The following is a 25,413-nucleotide window of genomic DNA, read 5'->3' as shown; positions in this document are numbered from 1 at the left end:
GCAATGAAACCTGCTCTGCTGCATACTACAATTATTGACATGGCATTTAGACAGCAAATTAACTATGCCACAGCAGAAAGTAACACCCAGAAATCACCTTTCAGCTACAGACCTCAGAGAGCACAGTGACAAGGAAGTGAAACTATCAGAAAGGTCTGTTTCTAGCAGATTTTCAAGGATGTGTAATCTCACAGCAGCATCTCCTCAATAGCCTCACCTCATTCTCAGTGTGAAAAATGGAGTGGGACAAGACATCTCAACCTGCTTACTACCTTCCTTTCAGTCCTTGAGTCCATTAACACTTCCTTCATCTTAGGCGGTGTCTACAATGCCACTTCCAGCGCTAGAACTTTAGTCGGTCGGGGCGGTATTTGTGTTTTGTTTTTAAAAGTCACCAAGAGCGCTCTCCCCAGCGATAAAGCGTGTCTACACTGCCCATGTCACAGCTGCTGCGGCCACGCTGTAATGTGGGCAGTGTAGACATACCTGTCCTCAGATCAGGATCTTTGGACAAGAAAAGTCTGAATGCAACCTCAGACTAAATGACAGAATATCCTCACTGTGAATTCTAAATGAATATCCCCCAAATTAACCATCCAATCTTTAAAATGTCAGAGGTACTAGTTCTCATTGAAAACAAGTAAAAATTAGACTTCAATATCATACACATTTTGAAAAAATGAAAGATTTAATTTTTCAAACTCATCTCCAAAATGTCTTTTCCAATTAACCTCCGAGGCCACAAACCTGCAAAGACTTATGCAAATCAACTTTATATACCCGGCCAGTCCCCACCAGATGAAATCCCGGCCCTACTGAAGTCAGTGCAAGTTTATCCACGGATTTCAGAGTCAGAATATTGCCTATTGCCTTCAGTAGGCTACTCACATGCTTAAAGTTACTCACTACATGTGAGTCTTTGTAGGATTTGGGGTTAGCTCTCTGAAGTTCTCCATGTGTTAAAATTTTCAGATGTTCCTTTTAAGGTGGAAAGGTGAGTTTGAGGACGAAAGTCTAAAAAGTGAGCTTATAAAAGAAAGTAACAACCATGCCTATGGAGTTGCTATCAAAGCTCCATATTTTGTGTATTTGACTATTCTTTTCACTTAACATTTTCCTGACTGAACTGCTGAATCACTAGATCCTCAACACAACAAATAGCTTATTTTCATATACACCCACACGTACATGGCTAGCAGCATTCCGCAGAGAAGCAACAGTGTTCTCCTGCACTTTAGCGAGTCTGAAATAGAAACAGAGGAAAAAATTGTTAAGACTGTGCACACACACACGCAATTTGAGTTTTAAAGGAACACTCAAATTTAGAATAAAATCACTTAAAATCAATTATGAGTTTTTCATAAAAATTGACCTGGCAAACCTATTTACACAATTGGATACCTACAAAAATGAAGTAGGTGGGACTCAACAAAATATCACAATTCAGGACACATGAACTTACTTGGTAGTTGTTGTAGAGTTTCCTGCGCCCCTATGTCCAACATCTAGTGTTGTTCTTGGTTTCCAGTATTTAGCATATGAAGCTATCATATCACAACTGTATCCCGAGATCGGCTTTATAATTATATAGTCCACTATAAAGAAAACAAACATTGTTTTGAATTGTTTCAGAGTAACAGCCGTGTTAGTCTGTATTCGCAAAAAGAAAAAGGAGGACTTGTGGCACCTTAGAGACTAACCAATTTATTTGAGCATAAGCTTTCGTGAGCTACAGCTCACTTCATCGGATGCATACCGTGGAAACTGCAGAAGACATTATATACACAGACCATGAAACAATACCTCCTCCCACCCCACTCTCCTGCTGGTAATAGCTTATCTAAAGTGATCACTCTCCTTACAAGGTGTATGATAATCAAGGTGGGCCATTTCCAGCATAAATCCAAGTTTAACCAGAACATCTGGGGGGAGGGGGGGGGGAGGAAAAAACAAGGGGAAATAGGCTACCTTGCATAATGACTTAGCCACTCCCAGTCTCTATTTAAGCCTAAATTAATAGTATCCAATTTGCAAATGAATTCCAATTCAGCAGTTTCTCGCTGGAGTCTGGATTTGAAGTTTTTTTGTTGTAAGATAGCGACCTTCATGTCTGTGATTGCGTGACCAGAGAGACTGAAGTGTTCTCCAACTGGTTTATGAAGGTTATAATTCTTGATATCTGATTTGTGTCCGTTTATTCTTTTGCGTAGAGACTGTCCAGTTTGGCCAATGTACATGGCAGAGGGGCATTGCTGGCACATGATGGCATATATCACATTGGTGGATGTGCAGGTGAACGAGCCTCTGATAGTGTGGCTGATGTTATTAGGCCCTGTGAAGGTGTCCCCTGAATAGATATGTGGGCACAGTTGGCAACGGGCTTTGTTGCAAGGATAGGTTCCTGGGTTAGTGGTTCTGTTGTGTGGTATGTGGTTGTTGGTGAGTATTTGCTTCAGGTTGGGGGGCTGTCTGTAGGCAAGGACTGGCCTGTTTCCCAAGATTTGTGAGAGCGTTGGGTCATCCTTCAGGATAGGTTGTAAATCCTTAATAATGCGTTGGAGGGGTTTTAGTTGGGGGCTGAAGGTGACGGCTAGTGGCGTTCTGTTATTCTCTTTGTTAGGCCTGTCCTGTAGTAGGTGACTTCTGGGAAGTCTTCTGGCTCTATCAATCTGTTTCTTCACTTCCGCAGTTGGGTATTGTAGTTGCAAGAATGCTTGATAGAGATCTTGTAGGTGTTTGTCTCTGTCTGACGGGTTGGAGCAAATGCGGTTGTATCGCAGAGCTTGGCTGTAGACAATGGATTGTGTGGTGGGAGAGTGGGGTGGGAGGAGGTATTGTTTCATGGTCTCTGTGTATATAGTGTCTTCTGCAGTTTCCACAGTATGCATCTGATGAAGTGAGCTGTAGCTCACGAAAGCTTATGCTCAAATAAATTGGTTAGTCTCTAAGGTGCCACAAGTCCTCCTTTTCTTATTGTTTTGAATGTCATAAAAAGGTGATGGTTTTAAGTAAAGCAGTCCGGCTATATCTCTGGAGCTGATTCAGAGCCACTGCACTTGAGAATTTACTGCAAGTCTACAGAATTCCCTGATGTACAGTAACTATGCACTCATGCTAGGAAATTATCTTTAAATACCACCACAGCCATCTCAAAGTGAAGAAACAGAAATTAAATGGAGGTAATTTCTAACACATTAGGCTATGCATTATGAAATCATTGGACTAAATGGCCAAACACAGCACTTTAAACAAAACTGTCTGTCTAATTTTAAGGTAGCTTACATTGAAGTTCTTGTTTTGTATCAATCATACCTCTTACTTTTCCAATGGTTTTTCTTGAAATTCTACTCATAATAGGAAGTGTGAGAATTCCAGCACTCTTTCCCAGTTCTGCAATCGTGGAGGATAAGAGGCATGCAGAACCCACATGGCCTGGAAGTTCATCTCCTTGTAATACCCTTTCGCTTAGATCTTCCTAAAAATGAAGAGTATTAAGTTTTCTTTTTAAAAAACAGAACAAAACATTAAAATTACAGCTATATGAATGACAATATAAACTCTCCATAGTCATGGAAACTTTGCTCGTCGGGCAGATGTAGACAAGCACTGATATAATATGAAACATACCCATCTAGTGTGCTTCGTTATTAGATCCCTCCTTTTAAACTCAAAATGTACCTGTGTTACACACAAACCTGATTTCATTGTTACTGTAAATTATCAGAAATATGAAATCCTAATTTGATAGAATTACAGGGAAAAAAATTATTTAAGAGACCCTTACAGAATTTCAGCCACTCTCTTTTGGTTTGCAGAGTTTATTTTGGCTTTATGACATAAAGCCCAGTATTTTATTCAGGACTTACAGTTAAACTAGGTTATTAAATATATGATTACGCTATATACAGTATTTTTCTGGGGGAAGGAAAAGGTCAAAGGCTATGCAGGCAGAATTATGCATTTGACTGTTGCCAAAGTCAGTAATTATTTAATCAATTTTCAAATTTAGTATAAGCTCTAATGGTGTATATATAGATAAGTATATGCATAACGAAGATACTGAATTATAAGTAATGAAATATTTGCTTCGCCTACAAATGGCTTGCTACAGCCAAAACTTTAAGGATTTAAAGATTATTAAATCTTGCAGAAAAACATCATATGAGAGCCCAACACAACAAACAGGCGAAGAGAACAACTGCAGATGAAAATAAGTGGTTACTTTACTACCTCTCTAGTAAGTAAGTTAAAGACTTTGATAATTGTAATAGTTATCTCATAATTTTATGATACAACCTCATCAGGTCTTCTGTAATCTTACTGAAAAACACACGCAAGTCAAACTATGGATACCTATTTTTTTTTTTAGATGCAAGTTAGAATTAGAAGAACCAATCAGCCTACCTAACTGCAGGGCAGCATGATGTCACACTAAGATCTTAGTCTGCGCACTGCTTCCGAGCAAGCAGGAACTGAAAGTGTTATGGAATCAGCACACTCAGTCCCAGGGAATGAAGCACTTTGAAGTCATTAGTGGATGCACAGAATCAACTCTGGAATTACCAGCTACACAGCCAGCATTTTCTGGACTCAGGTGGTTCCATTTGCAAAATATAATCAAATTCAGATAAAACTGTTGAGGAAAGGGAGGCAGGGTCCACATATTCACTCTCCAAAAGAGGAAAATACTTCTGATATTAACTACATTGAGAGAATTCTGGATTTAAATCCAGTCTTTAACAGATTATCTGGAAGGTGGCCCGAATGTCACTGAACACTATTGCTCCATTACATATGTTCTATGTAATCTATGTAATGATCTATATGATCAAGTACTTCACGTCCAGGCCATTATGCAGAAAGAAATGAGAGGATGAATGAACTACCCAAATCCTCATCAGTCCCACAAGTTGTCTTGGCCAACAATTGGCACAGGGCAGCTCCTTGAATACAGTGTACCTGCATAAACTGAATATACAGTAAGCTGGAACACAAAACACATCAGACCAGCCTACAGGGACCATGGAAAACTAATATAAAACAGGTATTTTAATACATTTTAAAAATATTTACTTTGGGGAGCTACTCTACCTATGAGGTTCACTTCCATTCACAGAAGACCAATTTCCATGAAGACTGCCTGAGAAAGCCTACAGGGTCAAACACATCAATTAACAGTATTGTGCTACATGCCTATAATAAAACCTTCACTGACACTGAATCCTTTTGTTACTGAAGCAGACTGTGGGGGAGAGATCTGAATATTGATGCAAAAATTTTGAAAAATTGTAATTTTAATATTAGGTCATGAAATTTGCCTGTGCCTTTACTGAAAAAGTTACAATATATTTATCATTACTTTCATACAGATAATGCTTATAGAAAAAAGGTACCTCAATATGCCTACATTTTTATTTCGTTATGTGAAATATTCAAGCGAACCAAAGGAATTCCAGGAAACTTCTACTTTATTTCCCAAGGACAAGCAAGTGTTAGAAAAGATAAACACGACTTTGCTCTTGAAGATCTTAAACTCTTAGCGATATTTACAGAGACTCTGGAATACAGCTTTATAACTTCTATTTCACTTTAATATTCTATGCTGTTTTCTTTTGTGCTATATTTGAAAAGTGTATAAAAGTGTTATTATGGTTCATGCTTTGTATAGAATATTTGATGAGAGTAATTACAAGTTGTAAAGCAGTAGGTTGTAAATAGGGCTGTCAATCAGCACTAATGCATACAATTAACTCAATACAAATTAATGCGTTTTTTGGGTTTTTTGTTGTTTTTTTTAAAAAACAAGCGTTAATCGCACACCAGGGCACTGTGTTCAAGGGGATGCTGCTACATGCCTCTGGGACAGGAATGCCCCTCCTGTTGCTACCCTGATCCACTGCTGCTCCTGCCTTTTCCCGCACCCATGGAGTTGCCCTGGCCAAGCTGTTCCAGACCGGGAGCCTACCTCAGTCTGCTGATCAGGTAAGGTGAGCTATTACCAGTGGGGGGTCGGGGATGGGGATGGACAGGGACACCACGACTTTTTGTAGTGATAATCAAGGTGGGCCATTTCCAGCAATTGATCAAGAACATCTGAGGAACAGCGGGGGGGGGGGGGGGGGGGGGGAATAAACATGGGGAAAAGAGTTTTACTTTGTGTAATGACCCATCCACTCCCAGTCTTTATTCAAGCCTAATTACTCACCTTACCTGATCACTCTCCTTACAGTGTGTATGGTAACACCCATTGTTTCACGTTCTCTGTGTATATAAATCTCCCCACTGTATTTTCCATTGAATGCATCCGATGAAGTGAGCTGTAGCTCACGAAAGCTTATGCTCAAATAAATTTGTTAGTCTCTAAGGTGCCACAAGTACTACTTTTCTTTTTGCAAATTAGTGTATCTTATCACAGACAAGGACACCCCCCCCGTACCCAATGTGAGTTAGTCCAGATACGATCTTTCTCTCAAGAAAAGAGACTTTGTAAGATATTTATGTCTGGAAAGAGACCTGGTTGAATAAAAGAATGTGAGGATGTTTCATGTAGAACACCGCAAAAAGTAGTAATGCTCAGGATGTGCTATCCGAGATATAAACCAAATCATAAAAATGAATCATTTAGCCCTCATCTTCACAAAGAAAAACCTTAGTTTAAACTCAAAGAATTCTAAAATCAATTTCAATATGAATATTTCATTTTGAACATCAACTGAAGTCATCATTCTTTAGTCTTTGAGAACATTTATGGTCAGATGTTTTACAGAAGATATTGGTCACTTCAAACTCACGTTTCCACTTAAAGGTAAAAACCTTTGCTGTTTCTCAAGTGATTAAGATGGCATAAGTTTCTTTTAAAATGTATATTTGCAAATATTTTGTATCTAATTGCAAACCTTCATATAATAACTGCTTGATATTATTATATGAATAGTATGTACAAGTATAGCACAGTCATTTGATGCTAAACTAATTACTAATTCAGGAAGCCATTTAAATACAGACTATTTATATTCGTGTGAAATTAATTACTGACAGTGCCCAAGCAAACACTCATCCACTTTTGGAAGACAAGAATTCTCTCTCCAAACTCTGTTAAGAGTCAATGACTTTAACACTGAAGCCTTTATAAGAGCTACTTAATTTGAAAAAACCTGCTTGAGGACTAAAACAGAAGAAACAGAAGTGTTTGGACTTTTTGAAAATAAAATTATATATTAATGGTCAAAATCTAATAAAACTGAGACTGTCAGAAAGTGGACTAAATAAAAAGAAACTTTTGATTGGTTAAAAACTATCTGAATATTTCCTGCCACAAAAATACAGAAAATTGTATATGTATTAACAAACTATATATTCTTAAAGATGAAGGGGCTGCTAGAACTACCATGAAGACACAAAACCAATTAAAGGGTGACAGCAATCAACCTGGAATCTAAACAAGCTTACAGAGGTGTTTTCTCTTATAATTTTACAGAACTAGGAAGGAGAAGAGTATAAAACTCTGGAGTGAGTACCCCTTATACACACCCTATTACTCTGCTTAGACAGCAAGCACTTTGCAACTCATCCTGTCCATCTCTACAAACAAGCTGCCACAGACACATAAGAAACAGAGCAGACTCAAAAAGAAACCAACCCAAGGAAAATCTTCCCAAAAACTTCAACAGGGATTGGTGAGAGAAAGTTAACTAAGACATTGTCAAACTATTAGATTTAAAAAAAAAAAAACAAAAAACAAAAAAAAACCCTTGTAATTATTTTGTTGGAATAGTGAAATGATGTTGTAACTTAGAATAGTAGCAGTTTTTCTCCTGCTAATCACCAAGTGGTTAGTCCATGTATTCCTGCACAGAAGACAGATGATAAATATTGGTAAACAGAAATAGTGGGAGTTACGTGGATTTAAAGTTCTTAATAATGGTTAACTGGCTTGTCTCAAGACAGCTCCTTAAATGGCTTCTTCTAAGGAACTGATTTAAATATCTTCTTTGATTTCATAGATGTAGTTACAGTTGCTTCTTTACCAACTGACTGGCTATTAATAACCAACAGGTACACCTGCCCTGACAAATTATTTTGACCATCTATAAACATTCTTAGTTAACTACAAATATACTGAAGTCACAATATATTGATGATATGGAAGAGATTGTAATGGAAGTAACCAGTTTATCACTTGCTCTCCGTCACTTGCATTTTGTTTAATATTTTCCTTTTTGGTAATAAAGTAGCTCTGGTTAACAACAGTGATTATTTTGCTCGGTCTTAATCACAGGGACTCTTAAGGTATGTAAAGAACTCCTTGACTAAACAGTGGGACCCATACCCCTGAGTTGGCAGTAAGTGAAACAATTAGGAAGAAATGGTCTACTCTCTTTTCTGGACGAGCGGCTCGCAACCTTTTCAAACTACTGTATCCCTTTCAGGAGTCCGAGTTGTCTTGAGTACCCCCAAGTTTCAACTCACTTTAAAACTATTTGCTTACACTATCAGACAAAAATACAAAAAAGTGTCACAGCAGACTTACTGAAAAATTGCTTTCTTATTTTTACCATATAACTATAAAATAAATCAATTGGACTATAAATATTGTACTTGAATTTCAGTGTATAATATATAGAGCAATATAAACAAGTAATTGTCTATATGAAATTTTAGTTTGTACTGACTTCTTCTATAGCCCGTTGTAAAACTAGGCAAATATATAGATGAGTTGATGTACCCCCTGAAACACCTTGTGTACCCCCAGGGGTACAAATATGCCTGGCTGAGAACCACTTCTCTGGACTAAATATTTTTAGTAATTTTTAAAATAAAATTGCTAGCTGTTCAGCTATTTAAAATTACCTCTTCCTGCACCAAAGACTCATCACTTCCTAACACACATGCCAGACAAGTACTCACTTCAAAAAAGTCGAAGATTAATTCCAAGTTATCTGGTTCCATTGTCTGTATACTGTATTCTGTCCATCGATCAGGCTGCAAACCATAACCACATTCTGGCTGAGAGTGCCGAGATTTGTATTCAGTATCACTTATTAAGGAGATCTCCAGAGTGTTTGACATTTTCTGAGTAACAGTTTTATCTTGGTTGTCATCATCATCATCTTCCTCCAAGCCTTCCAGAGTCAGCTTCACCCTATGCACCAAAAAGAAAAACAAATCAGATGCTAGAAAATTAGCGAAGCATCCTCAGTGACAGCAACAACTCAAAAGCCTACAAAATACTAGATTAGTAGATCCAGTAGGATTCTGCCCCACAAAAACTTTATATGCCATTGTACTACCTATATTTCCCTAAACATCATGATGACCAAGATCTCAAGGCAACATTAGTGGGATAATACTTCCCTACTCCTCCCATCCTGGAGCCATTACTCTCTAGTTATACTTTCCAAACCACCTCTACAGATTTAGATTTTAACCTCATAGTTTATGCTTTTGCACATCACAAAAGCTCAAGACACTGCGTAAGGTTTTCAAAAATGCCTATGTGACTTAGGAGAATTGGAGTTGTCTACATGCATTAGTGTGCAGCAAGCCACAGTGTGACTCTATAGTGTGCTAGTTTGCTGCACTAACACACCAAGTGGACCTGCTACGGTGCACTAAAAGTTTTGCAGTCCTAAAGAGGAGGATGTCAAAGTGCACAATAGAACTTTTAGTGTAGCAGGGTCCACATGGCAAGCTAGCACACAGCAAATAGCAGGCTGTAGACTCACCCTGGCTTGCTGCATACTAATTCACCATGTAGACAACCCCTAAGGATATGTCTATGCTACAAACAAGGGGTGTGGTCTGCAGCTCATGTACACCTACCCACGCCCTCTTTCATCCGGGCTAGCATGCTAAAAACAGCATAGCCACAGCAGCCTAGGCACTGGCAGCACAGGCTAGCTGCTGAGTACATACTGTAACATTCTGTACCTCAAAATAGCACCCTGGAACCCCCATAATCACCACTGTACAAAACATATAATCATGTCACAAAGTATGCCTTGTGCAGTATCATTTGAGAAGTCATGATCTGTTGATTACTACTACCCTACGGGATTGTGTGAATCTGAAGTATTGTTTTGTGTGTGTTACTGAAATATGCTGTGAAGTTGGGAGACACCCACAGCCAGCCTTTCAGTGGCAACCTAGTAAAACGGATTTATATCAGGACCAGCCAGACATTTGTTGATGACCCACTGAGAAGAATCCACTCTCCCAGAGAAGACACATACACAATTGGGGCTGCCTAACTCCCTCACAGCAAGGATCTTTCTAGCAACTGGAAGAAAGTATAGAAGAGGGACAGTGACATCATTTGGCCTCTCCTCTCCATCTCAACACCTCGAAGACTGTCTGGAAGACAAAAGACTTTGAATTGGGGAGATAGGTCCCAGGCTGGGAAGGAAATCCACCCTATGTATTGGAACTGTAAGATGCCTGTAACACCTATTAGGGTGAGAAAAGCTGTTTGAATCAAACCTTAGTCAGTCTGTAGAATTTAGATTGTGAGTTTATTTTTATTTCTTACAAAGCCAACTTTGAGCTCTATGCCTGCTACTTATAGTCATTTAATCTATCTTTCTGTAGTTAATAAACCTGTTTTATATTTTACCTAAAACAGAGTGTTTTAGGTTGAAATGCTTAGAGAATCTCAGCTCAGGCTAATAAGGACTTTTGCATGTCTACTACCCTTGTTGGAATGGAGAACTAATTAATGAGCTTGCACTGTCCAAGAGAGTCATAAGCAGTGTAAGATAGTATATTTCAGTGTTGCAAGGCTGAGGACTAGGGTGATTTGCTGGTGCCTCACTCTGTATAATTCATGAATGACTGAGAAAGCCTTCATACGATTTAGCTGTGTGTGGGTCTCCACATGCTGATGGCTGAGCGATCACAGCACCCAGAAGAGTTCACTGCCTGTCACTGGCTGGCATTGCATCATGAGAGACAGCCCAGGCTGGAGACTTAAGGGGGCACAACAGTCCCACAGTTTCAGGTTGTACCCTGGGGATCCCATCACACAGAACCATGGGGTTCAGGCAGGTTTGTATTTGGGATGGCTAGACTGTACCCACCACTGCCCAACCTACTGCAACTACGCTACTATTTTTAGCATGCTAGTTCAGATGAGAGCTAGTGCGAGTACATGTACGCAATCTTGGAATCACACCCCTCACTTGTAGAGTACATGCAGCCTGAGTTGCACAGACTTTCAGAGAAACTTAGGCTCTAGTAACTACATTCCATTTTCAAAAATGGATTAATTTTGGCTTATAAGTGCACAAGTTACTTTTGAAAAATAGTTACTGGATGATCTGAAAAGTTTTCCCACTGTGTAAAAAGATAGTAATCATTACTGACTAATTATATGGGTGCCAGAGTGAACAGATGGCCTCCTTTAGGAGATCATTACCAACAACCTAAAGGGTCACCTGAAGGCAACTGAAGACTAGGGTAATTGCCACCATCAGCCCCGAGCATATGACAACTGATGTATGAATATGCACACACAAAACACACAAGTCCCTTAATATTCCTAAAGTCAAGTAATATAAGTAGATATATCCTGTGTTATTGATAAGCCACAAAGATAAACGCAAAGAAAGAGTAAACTTCAGATTATTTTTAAACAAACACAAAATTAAATTGAATGTAGTGCTTATGAAGGTTCCCAGACTGAAAACAATAAGTGGTCCTACATGGAATGTGGAGAATTCTCCCTGGCTTCCAATGTGCCCTATCCTAGCAAACAAAGCTGCATCCAGCAAACATCATCATTCCATGAAACAGGTTTTCTGCCTCTTTGTTTCCTACCAAAGGAAGTATATATAACCAGGTTCCAATCCCTTTCTCAGTCAATTACAAAGAAAGCAAAGTAAATGGAGATATTTTTCTCAGTTACAAAAAGAGGTCCACATAACACTAAAAGCAGCAAACAAATCCCACTGAGAGAATGCTGCCAGTATAGAGCCTCTACATCAAATCTGTATCCTCAATACCACAGAAAGAAAAATCTGAAACAGTCTAGAGACTGAAACTGACCCTCCACTACAGGACCCTAGACAGTGGAAAGAGCAGCCACAAGCACCTTAATTGTGCTGTTCTGACTATCCAATGGACTTCAGACCATCCATCCTTTCATATACCAGAACTCTTCAGGTCCTCTGTGCATTATACACTTTCTGATATTTAGATCACTTAACATAGGCAATTTCTGGTTCTAAAAAGAACATTTTTGTGTGTGGAACCCTTCTGTGAAAGGTGTCTCAATGCACCCATGTCAATAAAAACAGAATTTAGCCATCCAGATCTAACTGAAGATTACCACCAGACTTATCAGGCCCAGAAAACCCTGAGAACATCTACTATGGCTGTATGCAAAAATCCTATGAAGTTCGACTTTCCCTGGCACCTTACTGTCCAGTGAGGATGCTTCCTGAGAAAATAGTCTAGGTAGGAGTCATGAGACCAAGCTTTTGCTAAATGATTGAACTGTTACATGCAGACTTACCTCCTTTGTCTGACCTGGACTGCCCAGGATTCCCGGTTTTAGTAGGGATATCGAGCCGAGACATGTTTATTAGAGTTCTAATGAATCCCAATCTTCGGGGGGGGGGGGGGGGGGGGTTGTCATGTCTGTTCAATCTGCCATGCACATCAGGACTTTGGTGATATGAATGGTCCAAGGCAGCAGAAGAGCCAATGTACTACAGGAAAGAGGTTCAAAGCCTCTCACTGCCCTCCTGAATTGCTAGTAACAAGCCAGCAAGGAGGTCCTTGAAGTAACCAGCAAAAAGGGCAGTGCACGGATTCTCAGGAAGACTAGGACCAGGTTTCAAGAATTACCTTATCTCTCTTGCATGCCCTGCCAATGGTGTGCCCCAGGAAACACAGTCAGGTGTTACAGTATTGGGACAGAGCAAGGGCATATTAGGTGCAATTGTTCTCAGTAACGCAATTACTTCTCCAGCCTCATGACAAGGTTGAGCACCGGAAAAGGGGGGGGCGGGGGGGAAGCTACCATCTTAGCCAGGCGTTCATTATGACAGGGCTCTCAAATTACGGCCCATGATCTGCAGAGCACTTGCTGGTGGTACGTGAAAAGCTAGCTGGTCACATGGTGTCGGCTCAGTATCTGACTTACAGCAGCTAAATCACACTGATTAAAAATATACAAATTTTAATATTTTCCAACAAGTATAACCCAATCCTCTAACCAACTGCAAATTGGAAGGCAGGTGGTCAGCATGATTGAGACTGGGAGGAAAAAAATCAAAGCAGATATGCTATTTTAAAAGCTGGAGAATCTCTGCACTATCAAAAGCTGTATAAAATATTTGACAGCTAACTGCACTTAACACGATCAGACTTGAGCACTGCATGTATATAACTGAAGAGATGAGTCACATCTAATCACATAGCCCTAGAAAAAGAAAGTATAAACGAAGGAAAATTAAGACAAAAGGATGTGTGTGTACCTACTGGGAAAAGCAGTCCGTTTACTTCCTGGTATATGATGCTATAATACCTGCTACAGTAAAAGCTGTTTTATCCAGCATTTTGGGGGAATGGGGAGTGCTGGTAAGTGAAAAATGCCGGTTAACTAAGAGGGAAGGAGTTTGGGTGCAGGGCTGGGGTGCAGGAGTGGGTGCAGGCGGGGGCTTGGGGCACCTCCACCTAGGAGTCGCCAGGACATGTCACTACTTGTAGGGAGCCACCTGTGGTGAGTGCCCCCCCCCGGATCCAGCACCCCGCACCCACTCCCACACCCCATGCCAACCAGACTACAAACTGGAATTTCATTGAAGATCAGAAATGCTGGTTTATAGAGCTTTCCAGCTGGTGAAGTGCTGGATAAAACAGCTTTTACTGTATATGGATATTTTTTGTAGTTTGAGAAAAGGGACCTATTAAAATAACTTATCATAAAAATATAAAGACTGAAAATGGACTAAGTTGAAGTAGTTCTTTCATCTAAATGTACTGCTTCATTTTTTCATAAAGAGAACTTAATATTAAATATTTAATGAAGAATCTCAAGAAATATAGCTCTGAACAAAATCAAGACTAAAGTAAAATTAACTGAAGTAAAGATTGTAACAGCTATTAATTTTTTCATATTAATCTAAAACATCATAATGGAACATTAAAAAATACCAAATTAATTATTTGTTTCATTGGACAGCACATGTAAGGATATATAAATAATCTCTCATGTATGACAATATCCCCACCCCCACAAGTAGCTGTAAAATAGACTTAGGATCATTATAGAAATGGGATGCTAACGTACATTGTGGCCTCTTAACATAATTGTTCAAAGAAGAAAAAAAGTTAGCAATGGGAGAAGCCTGAGGAAAGAAGCACCACTGATTTAATGTTATCAGCAGATGTTCGGCAAAGCTTGCGAATATCTGGGAAGGGCACAGTAATACATATTTGTAAGTATTATTTATAGCTTTAGTTGTAAAACTATGTTAACTGAGGTATGCAAGGCATGCCAGCATACTACAGTATTTAACTTGTGATGGAACTTAACATTACAAAAATTGCAACTTATGATGATCTTACCTAAACCTAGATTTTTTAAATTTCTTCTTGGATATTGAGACAGGTGGTTTTTCAGAATAATGTAGACGTAATCTTATTTCAGTCTGACAGGACAGCCACCCAGAATCCAGAGTTTGAACACCATCTGCCAAAGTAAACATGATGAAAAGTAGTAACAGTTATATACAGCCCAAGAGATTTTCAAAAAAGAAACATACATCAATATAAATTAAAAATAGAATATTGGTATAACTTTGAAATAGCGTGATTTCACATAACTAGTTTCTTTGGCACAGTCTACCATACCTGTAACCAATGTTCCCTCCAATTTTTTCCACCCATGTGCAGAATAAATTTTGTTATGTGCACTGCAGTAACGTGCGGATGTGTGCCAGCAGTAGAAACAGAAAACCTAGATATTATCTTTTTAAAAAGTTACCAATAGGGATAATTACTCCAGCCAGGACTGGTTAGGCATTTTAGAACTCACTACTCAATTAATTAAATTTAAGTGTAAGAGAGAAAAAAATTATAAAATGCATAGACCAGTCAAAAAACTAAAAACACACTTTGAAAAAATAAAATTACTGAGAATATAAGTACGAAGACGTAACACCACCACCACCACGTGAAAGAGTGTGTGCTGGCAAGAGGTAGAGAAGAATCCTCAGCTTCTCAGAATGAGGAAAGTAGTGCTACAAGTGGGGCTGCCAGGAGGGGGCACAAGGTACCAGCTACCAGATGATCAGAAATTGCTTCTGCAGCTTTGAAGCTGCTGAGAAGCAATAGATTAGTGTGGCTGTGAAAAGAAGTGACAACTCTGAAGACAGGAGTAAGAGAGGTAGTTTGGGGGGGGGGGGGGCATAAAGCAAAGACAGGAGAAAACAGAAGTTAAGAATTTAGTGGAAGGGACAGAATTGATGTGTAATGTGACAGTAGTGTCAAACTTGGATAATTTTGTAGGTGTTAGAGGGCTGAGCAATGAGTGAATGGTGGCGTGGCTGTGAGGTGTGTGAAAAAACAGTTGTAAAGTGAGGGAGAACTTGGTATGAAGCATGCAAGTGTGGGCACATACATATGAGAGCAATTGGGGAGGTAGTGTATTGATGGCTCTTGGCCTGATTTATTTAGGCAGACTGTCCATGTTTATTCTAAGGCTGGACTAAGAATTTTGCCTAGACTGGAAAGTTTTGAAATTTTACCAAAATGGGCTTAACAGGTATGTTCAATTTAACATTACAAATTTTGACAGTTAACAAAGCAGTAGAGAGCAGTGCAGGATACATCCTTTAACATAGAGATGGTGAGCATACAGTAAACATGGGCCACTGAAAAATGCCACGAACCCACGATGCACTGTGAGCCACTATGCCAACCTACAAATGCTAGCAGCAAAAGGTGGTGAGTAGGACTGTGGGACAGCTACTCACAGTGCACTACTCTCACGGTCTATGCTAGAGCCCCAACTGTGGGCACACTCTGGTGACAGAGAGAGTGTATTATAGTGCTTTTTGATAGTCAACATAACTTTTGTCAACATAACTCTGTAGTGTAGACAACACCTAAAAGGTATTACCAAACCTAACAGCTGACACACAGCAGCAGTGAGAATCTGGGGAGGATGAAGATCATGGCCAAAACATGATGCCACAGCATCCTGCTGTCAGTAGAATATCCCCCTGGCACATGGCTGGTGCTCTTCCCCCTGAAAAGGGCATCACCAGTCGGAAGCAGGCCCTCAGGCATTGGCAAATGTTTTGTTTAAGCCAACACCTAGAATTTCAAAATATTTGTAAATCGCTAACACCTGACTTCTTAAAATTCATACATGCTGGTAAGGATTTTAAAGTAATTAATACATCTTACTTACTATGGATTCCAAACTGTCCATCATCAACAGAGATGTCATTTTCTGTAATTGAAGGGAGGGGAAACGGAAGGAAACTAGTTAGCATTCTTACCTTACAGAGTCAAATGTCAAAATTAAACTACTGTATTTAAAATTTAGAAGGAAAAAAGTAGACAAAGAATAAGCATATTTATTGCAAAATTCTATTAAATGCATTCTAAAAGTTTGGTTCTCTTGCAGATTACACTATATTGCTAGTATTCTGTTTCGCTAGTGTTCAAGATCCGTTTAGTATTATATATGTTGACAGTGTTTAAGAAATGTTTCTTGAAAGCATACAAGCTTTTTGCTACGAAAAGCTTCTCAATCAAGTTAGTCACAATTAAAATGCTTATTCTGTGCATCTGACAGACCCGTTTCCCTGGAACAAGATATTCAAAGTGTTTCTTCACTTTTACCCTACTCAGAAAGGTTATAAAACAGGAAGCTCAGGAAGTATGCAAACTCACCAGCATAACCATAACCCATTCAGAGCTATGAAAAAAAAACACTAAAGAAATAATCACTGTGTTTCTCAAAATTTGAGAACCAAATTTGACTTATTTCAGAGTAACAGCCGTGTTAGTCTGTATTCGCAAAAAGAAAAGGAGTACTTGTGGCACCTTAGAGACTAACCAATTTATTAGAGCATAAGCTTTCGTGAGCTACAGCTCACTTCCTTTGACTTAGTAATATTTTGCCAATAATGTCATTAGCCTTTTGTAAAAAACACCACAATTCTGCCCTCAATCTTTAATAGTAATTAAAGAACGTTTTGTGGTGTAATGACAAGTTTTCTATCTGCATTAATAGACTGACATTTGTGACAAAAGAGATGTTTTATTTTTTCAATGAACTTGCGAAGAGTTATTTCTGACAGCAAAAGTTTTCACACAGCTCTAGATCTCCAATATCCAGGTTTTACTAGATCAAGAAAGTACTTTTTCTTTTAAAAAAAGACTGTTTATAAACAAACAGAGCTGCTATATTAAATAGATAGATCCCTGGGAAGTTCATTTAACATATTAAAAATAAGTAAGTTCTTATCTCATTACATTTATTAGTACTTTAGCTTTCCTAGGAAATATATTTTACTTTTTAAATAATCACCCCAGAATTCACAGGACCAGTGTATTTTTTTTTCCAATGACTACTGGGTGAAAAAGAATAAAGTTGAATATTACTTAAAAATTCAAAACTGTTCAGAGTAAGGTAAACATATGTATTAGAAAAAAAGTTCAACAGAGGGTGGAATATAGACCAGAATATTAATTGCTGACCAATATATAGAAAAAACAATTTTCTGCAGGAACAGAAATCATTAACTGCTCTAATTCACAAAAAAAAAAAAACTAACTAGTAAGCAACAGTAATCCCTTATGATACACATGATTAATCCTAACAGATATTTAAATAGAAGATTCTAACTAAAGGGTACACCCTCTCCAGGAACCAGAAGGTACTTAATATATGTAGAATGAACTAATTCAAGTTTAGAAAACACTGGCCTTCTGATATACTAGACAAAAAAATATATGTAGAAAAGTGCCATCCTGCGATCTGAACTACACTCAATGGATGACTTCAATCACTTTTTAAAAAGAAAGTTTGGATTTCAGAAAACTCTAAGGAACTTAATCAAGTTCGTATCATATGTCCCTACAACAAAAGGGGGATTTCTGGTATTTACCAGTTAGAAAAAACTCCATCACCTTGAATTATGTTGCTATTGTTGTTAGTAATATCTATTTAAGATGCCCACTCACTGGGATTAAAGTCCTCTTTAAATTTACTACTGGAACTTCATATGAACAAGGACAAGGGTAAATTCATATCCTCCCCTTCTTCACATTTCTTTTAAAAATGTAACTATGGATCCTCAGTCTCAAAGAGTGACAAACATCAAAAAGTTATGCTAACTCCAATTTAAATAGAAATAGGCAAAAGACAATATTTAGGAAACAACTTCAAATCTATTGCTTTTTAAAGCAGTTGCTCACAGGAGTTTAAGATTTGATAATTTTAAGGTTTTGAGAATGAGGTCCATGATGTATAAAGAAATTTTATTTACCTGCAACACATTACTAAATTTAAATATTTGAAAGCTATAAATTGTTGTCAATCCCACTAAACCAATGTGCAGCATATTAGTAATCTTATGCATATGCCTCAAACAGATGCAATTGATGCCCATACCTAAAGGGGTTATTGATCGTGGTTGTAGATGAGTCTCCCACTTGTGAACTATGACTTGGCAGGGACCATCGATAGTCTGTAATTTAAAAGTTAAATGTCTGCAATAATCTCTTATGTCATATCTGATATTCTACCCACAATGACACTTTGGGTGCTTGTGATCTTAATTTATATGCTAAAGAATAAGAAAAGATGCTAAAGAATAAGCCCTGGTCTACACTGGGGGGGGATCGATCTAAGTTACACAACTTCAGCTACGTGAATAACGTAGCTGAAGTAGATGTACTTAGATCAATTTACCATGGTGTCTTCACTGTGGTGAGACGACTGCTGCCGCTCCCCTGTCAACTCCGCCTGCGCCTCTCGCGGAGCTGGAGTACAGGAGTCGACGGGAGAGCGCTCGGGGGTCGATTTATTGCGTCTAGACTAGACGTGGTAAATCAATCCCTGGTGGATCGATCGCTGCCCACCGATCCGGTGGGTAGTGTAGACATACCCTTAGAAAAGAAAAGGCTTGCTTCTTACTACTGAGACTGCTGATGATGCGATTTGATGAGTCAGGTCACACTATGACAAACTGACAAATTCAGACTGGGAGCAGAGCAGTTGGATGGAATTATTAAGTCCTCAGAATTTATAGCTACTGTACTTTATTGGAAAGTTACGCTTTCCAATAAGAAAACAATTCTCACTGAACTCAGGTTTTTGTTTTAATTTGTGGTACTTCAATAGATATTCAGATAATTAATGCTAATATTACTACTTAAATTTATTCCTTCAGGTAGACTTCTAACCCATCCAACACAAGTTTTTTAAAATTATCTATTTTATTTGGTGAGGAACTCAGACTGACACAAAAGTGTTTTGGCTGTGGCAGAGGTCCTGCTCTTCTGCATTACCTCAAACAGAACATCTGAGTTTGGTTCACTACCACAAAAGGAATATAAAAAATTTACACGGCTTAAAAGGCATAGCAAAAGCATAAAGAAAGCGTTCACAATGCTCAAAGGGAGGCACATCATTTTAGGTGAACCATATATCCATGTTAAATATTTTACATATATAGACTATTCCTGGGCAAAGGAGAATGTATTCATAGAAGAATCCACAGAAGAGGGATGAAGATGCCAGGGCAGAAGATTAAGAAATCCCACTACAAAAATATGCTTCTAACTTTATACACAATAAGCTATCAGTGAAGTCCTTGGTGGTTAGTTTTGGTTGGACCAACATTAAATTTGTGGGTTCCCCCAAACTTTGGCAATTGTAGGGGGCAATATTTGGTTTTAGTGAATCTGGTAGAAAGCCAGTTAGATATTGAGAACAATGATAGTTTCTCTGTTGCAAGGATCAACAGAACTTTAAAAATGCTTTCTAAGTTAGAGCTTATAGTGAATCATTTGGCTGGCTGCAGAAGCAGGAACTGAGACTTTGTTGGGCCCAAGTCTCTGGATAATCTGTACTGAATGGGACTTAATGACTAAAGTTATTTTTCTGCCCTTTTTTTCTCCTTAAATTATCTACTTCCCCTATCAATACATGGTTACCATTTTCTACAGGAAGTGCTGTTAGCTATCTCCAGGGTTCACCATCCTGGTATTTTTGGCTAAGAAGCCACTCTAGATTTCATCAAGCCTACACTGTCCCTTCTCTTACAAGGCATCATAAGCTCCAACACCAGTTTCGTCTCAGCACAGTTAAAAAAAAGACGAAAACATTTATTTTGTTTCGGATTAACAGAAACAACTTAATTTGCTGATAAAAAAATGGAAAATTCAGACAAACTTAAAATCCAACAGTAATAATCAAAATATCTGAACATTGTGAATATTTATGGCTCAGTATCAATTTTTTAGCACCAGCTGGGACTTCCTGATATTATGTAAAGGATATGTAATCTATTAAGGTTTTTGCATTAGGTGACCCCAAAAGCCAAAGATTTAAAAGTATTCAGTAAATTTAGGCTTGATCTCTGTATCACTGCTAAAAAGAAATGCCAAGGTCCCATTTAGCTCAAAGCTGCATATACCCCACCCAAAGCCACTTCATGCAAAATACATACCCAAAGTTATTTAGCACTTGATGCTTTAAAAAGGTAGAATACATCTAGTTATAACACAATATTACATTATTAATCTCTCTTTTGGTAATGTTATGCTAATTAACAGTACACAGAGAGAGAGAGAGATCACAATTGCAAGGATAATAGAGGGAAAGGGAAAACAGAATTGTCTAAAATACGAGTAAGTTGAAAAGAATATGAAGTCAAGTTTCTTCCCTGTTTTCTTATAACAGACCCACACGCTTTTGGCTGACACACACACTCTGGATTCCCACAGTGAAAATTATGTCTGCCAGCAGGGAGGCAGGTGCCACAGCTGCTCCCATCAAGTAGCCCAGTGACCTCTCCAAAAGCTAAAAAACAAACAATGATAGCAGGGTATGAACAAAGGAAGTCAGTCTCTGCCCTGAAGAACTCACCAATGGAATCTATGCAAGTGTAATGCCAGGTGCCTAAATGGGCATTTCACATGCACACCGTAAGTCCAAGATTCTCAAAATGGAACCTATGTGCCATATAAAAGCTGGGTAAGAGCACAAGGCAGCTGAATGCCTTAGAAGACTATAGTATGACTTTTAACAACGAGGTCCATCTACCTAGGTTTTTATACTGCTCTCATAGGCCACATTTGAGCACATCAACCAGCACTGGCACAAAATCTGAAAGCTCAAAGGGTAGCTGACTTCACAAGGCTCAAAGACTCTAGAACACACATTTAAGTTACCTAACACTGAAAACTAGTTAGCCTAGTATTTTCTGTTGCCTGAAACATTTTCAAGTAGTAACGATTTAACACACAACTTACTGCTGTACCACAGTAAAGTGGAGAACCCCCTCATTGCTAGCAGTTAGGCAGAAACTAGAAGTTGCTAGCCTGCTACTGACTGACAGCCAAAGGATTTTGCTAGGGTACTCTGCTAGTAAATGCAGAGCATGAACCCAAGATTCATCTTTGGAGTGTTTTTATTACTAGAAAATTTTAAGAAAATACAAAGCTCTGTTAAAATCCCCATGAATATATCAAATGGTATTCTGCCAATATTTAAAAAAGTGAATGAAGAGTGATGCCAAGTTTTCAAAGCTTTGCTACACCCACTGGTGGCTTAGTCACTGTATATTTCTTTGAAGGAAATTCCCTAAAATGTGCAAGCTTATTTACTGGAAGGAAAATATTAAATAAAGGTCAAGAGTTTATGTATTTTATTATTTATTCTTTATTCACCACAATGAGCTTTTAAAAACCATACTTAATAGTATAGTATATTTAATTTATGTATAATATACATGCATGACATGTTCCAGACAGGATTGTTATTTTTTTTTCCCAACAGTTTTTTTTTTTCCCTGCAGAAGCAACCTGCCCAAATAAGGAACTTCATAAAAATAGAAGTTTGAAGCAAAGTAATTGCAATAAGTGAGTATATCTTTAAAAGACATATATACGTTTGAAAAAAAAAGCTCAGCTTGTACAAAATAGCAGAAATATCTAGTAATACTTTGCTTCTAACTGTATGTAACCATTTGTTCACAAAAATGCACAAGATACATAAAAGCTATTGCAAAAGGTATCTAGAATTCATTAAAAGCTTTTTTCCTTCTGCATGGATGTGCTGTCTTTCATTAATGCAGCCAAGACATGCCTTAACTGTACACAAATAATTCATATTCATGAATTTTTGTTTATATTTATAAATAAGGGGGGAAGATGGTAGCAAATCTTAAAACAACCCAAGACAGTTATTATTTATAAATACTTAAATATAAACTGTCCTTTTAATTTGACAGCATATTTTCAAGTGAAATAAAACCAGTCAAAGATACTACCCAAAATGACAATTTACAAGATTGAAGGACAGGATTTTTCAACTTATTTCTTCTTGAATTTGAATACTGAGATTATTATGAGGAGAGATTAGAGGCTAGGACTTCTCATCTTGGAAAAGAGGAGACTAAAGGGGGATGTGATTGAATATATAAAATCATGAGTGGTATGGAGAAAGTGAATAAGGAAAAGTTATTTACTTGTTTCCATAATATAAGAACTAAGGGCCACCAAATGAAATTAATGGGCAGCAGGTTTAAAACAAATAAAAGGAAGTTCTTCTTCACACAGCAAATAATCAATCTGTGGAACTCCTTGCCTGAGGAGGCTGTGAAAGCTAGGACTATAACCGGATTTAAAAGAGAACTAGATAAATTCATGGAGGTTGAGTCCATTAATGGCTATTAGCCTGGATGGGTAAGGAATGGTGTCCCTAACCTCTGTTTGTCAGAGGGTGGAGATGGACGGCAGGAGAGAGAGATCATTTGATCATTACCTGTTAGGTTCACTCTCTCTTGGACACCTGGCATTGGCCGCTGTCGGCACACAGGATACTGGGCTGGATTGACCTTTGGTCTGACCCAGTATGGCCATTCTTATGTTCTGATTATAAAGCATATTTTGCTGTGCTAAAATTTTCAGCTTCTCATTTGTATTAGTATTTTGTTTCTAGATAGGTGAAAGTGGTCAGTTTCCTCTATTAGCCCTTATGTCTGTGGCCTCTAGTTTAGCCAATATTCACATATATATCAATATGATGTTCTGTTTCAAGCATATGCGGCACCCTCAGTTCATGAAGAAATGTGAAACAGAACTACTAACCACTTTACATATTTAAACTGGGTTTGTCTTTAGCATTTTTTATTCTAATGCATGTTTATAAATTTACAAACCGAAACTTTATTATGGGACTACAAAACTACTTTTTCCAAAACGTATTTCGAGATACTTAACCCCCTAATTTGTTTATTAGATGAAGGATTAGCATACAGATATTTCAGTGATTATTCAGATAGATTAAAAGTTCAAGCTATATGAAGTACCTTTCAGACCCTTACTAAATTTTGTGTTAGTGCAACTGTACAGATAATAAGTTTCAAATTTAGAAGTTAACCAAGAGTACTAAATAAAACAGCAGGAAATATATAATACAGTCCAGTGATTGAAAAGTGTTTTGAATCTCAAATTATATTAAAAACATAGTTCTTAGTTATTAGATAATTAACATTTCATCTCCTTAGGTTTTCTGTATACTTGGTTCATTTGTGTTGTATTTTTTATTTTGTTCTTAAACTGATCTTTCCTATATCCATAAACAACTCAAGAACTAAAAAAGGGCCAAGCCACTAGAAAAGCACTTCTAGACACAGAAACCAATTTTATTAAAAAATTAAGTCAGGTGTTTATAACAAGGTGCAATTTAAACTTCGTAGGTGGATAGTTATCTCACTATGGCTATTTATATGGGTTTTTATATACAGTAGCTATTTACTCTGCTATTCCATAAAATTCATACTTACCTTGGCAGCCTCTGCATCACACGGTACATAGAGCGTGCACGATACAGAGCACCTACTTAAAGAAACACACTCACCAATATATACTGTGAACTTTTGCAAATATTACAAGGGAAAATGTTTTACTAGCAAAAAATTTCTTGCCAATTTTCTTTTAAGCTAAGTATGCTTTCTCCCCCAGTTGTTACTGCTTACATTTTAAATATTGGGGTATCTGAACAACTATCCGACTTGTTAGGCCTTAAAACTGACCTACCTTGACAGGAGTCCCCGTTTATAAGTTTCTCACCTTGAAAAAAAACCATCATTGTACCCTCCTCTTATGCCCCTAGAATATTTCACAAATATCTGTTTTAAGTCTCAGTTTAAGATTAGTTGATTTCACATGCTGGAACGGATAAAGTAACACCATCTTTTAGAGCATGTGTCAAATAAGTAATGTTACTGAGAATTTTAATAAATGTTTTTTTCAAATATATTTTCAACTCAAGAAAGAAATTTTCCCCATCTCCAAAAAAATGAAAACCAAGACCAGTCAATTTTTAGACTTATTAGCCATGAAATAATTTAAAATATTTGAGCTATACAAAGAGGATGCACGATTCTGCAGCCCTTCCACGTATTTACTTACTAATGAAGTCATATAATTGATAATGAATTGGGCCCTAGTGAAGAACTACAATATATTTGTAGACGTAATAGGTGCAAAAGACAGTTGGGTGGGTTTACTGGACCACTCTTCTTCAGTATGGTGGCTTCTAGGAAAATGCAGCTAAACAGTAGCTGTTCATTTTCCCCACACGACTATATGATCAGATCATCTCCTTGGAGCTCTCCTATCCTTAATCCCAAGAAGAGCTTGGTATCCACAGATGAGTATGCTGCCTTCTAACTCCTACTCACATGCATCTTCAGTATGAATCCACATAAAAACTGCAGGTGTATAACTCATGCAAATGCGTACTTAGGAACTGTAGAAAATATTGGAATGCTCTCTCTTTTTTGGCTTTTTTAAATGAAAGCAGTTAAGAGGCAGTTAAAATTTAATGTTTTATGAAAAATGTAAATATTAAAGACAGCCCAGTAAAGCAGAATTTTAGCATGTTTACTTAAATTACCAATAATTTTCTTCTGCTATTACACATTTACATTATTATGATGCAATACTCTTACCTTTTGTAATAAAGTTTCTGGCTTTTAATGATTACTTCTAGTGACAACAGATAAAGATGACCTGAACTTATGATGGATTTTGTATGTATTTAAGCTCTGCATGATCCTCACGCATTTTTATTGGAGGAACAAAAACCAGCAGTTGTGGGACAGGGTGGTAGGAATGATTAAAGTAAAACTCCATTTAGTAACAGTAAGTTGTCGC

The 25,413-nt window shown here is 37.8% G+C and overlaps 1 protein-coding gene across 7 annotated transcripts in view; it reads right to left on the bottom strand.

The window, feature by feature from the left end:
* GPCPD1 (glycerophosphocholine phosphodiesterase 1) overlaps nucleotides 1-25,413 on the bottom strand; it is an 80,196-nt gene that overhangs the window by 29,448 nt on the left and 25,335 nt on the right. For all 7 annotated transcript variants that reach the window (XM_073339699.1, XM_073339694.1, XM_073339693.1 and 4 more), the window contains 7 exons: nucleotides 18,635-18,710; nucleotides 16,421-16,462; nucleotides 14,572-14,695; nucleotides 8,908-9,142; nucleotides 3,313-3,475; nucleotides 1,463-1,595; nucleotides 1,189-1,243 (listed from right to left, as the gene is read on the bottom strand). In XM_073339699.1, the coding sequence (XP_073195800.1) occupies nucleotides 1,189-1,243; nucleotides 1,463-1,595; nucleotides 3,313-3,475; nucleotides 8,908-9,142; nucleotides 14,572-14,695; nucleotides 16,421-16,462; nucleotides 18,635-18,710 (828 nt within the window). The remainder of the gene's footprint in view (nucleotides 1-1,188; nucleotides 1,244-1,462; nucleotides 1,596-3,312; nucleotides 3,476-8,907; nucleotides 9,143-14,571; nucleotides 14,696-16,420; nucleotides 16,463-18,634; nucleotides 18,711-25,413) is intronic.

This window comes from Lepidochelys kempii, chromosome 3, assembly GCF_965140265.1.
Source record: "Lepidochelys kempii isolate rLepKem1 chromosome 3, rLepKem1.hap2, whole genome shotgun sequence".
Taxonomy (NCBI): Eukaryota; Metazoa; Chordata; order Testudines; family Cheloniidae; genus Lepidochelys; species Lepidochelys kempii.
This window is presented reverse-complemented; position numbering and strand designations above follow the sequence as displayed.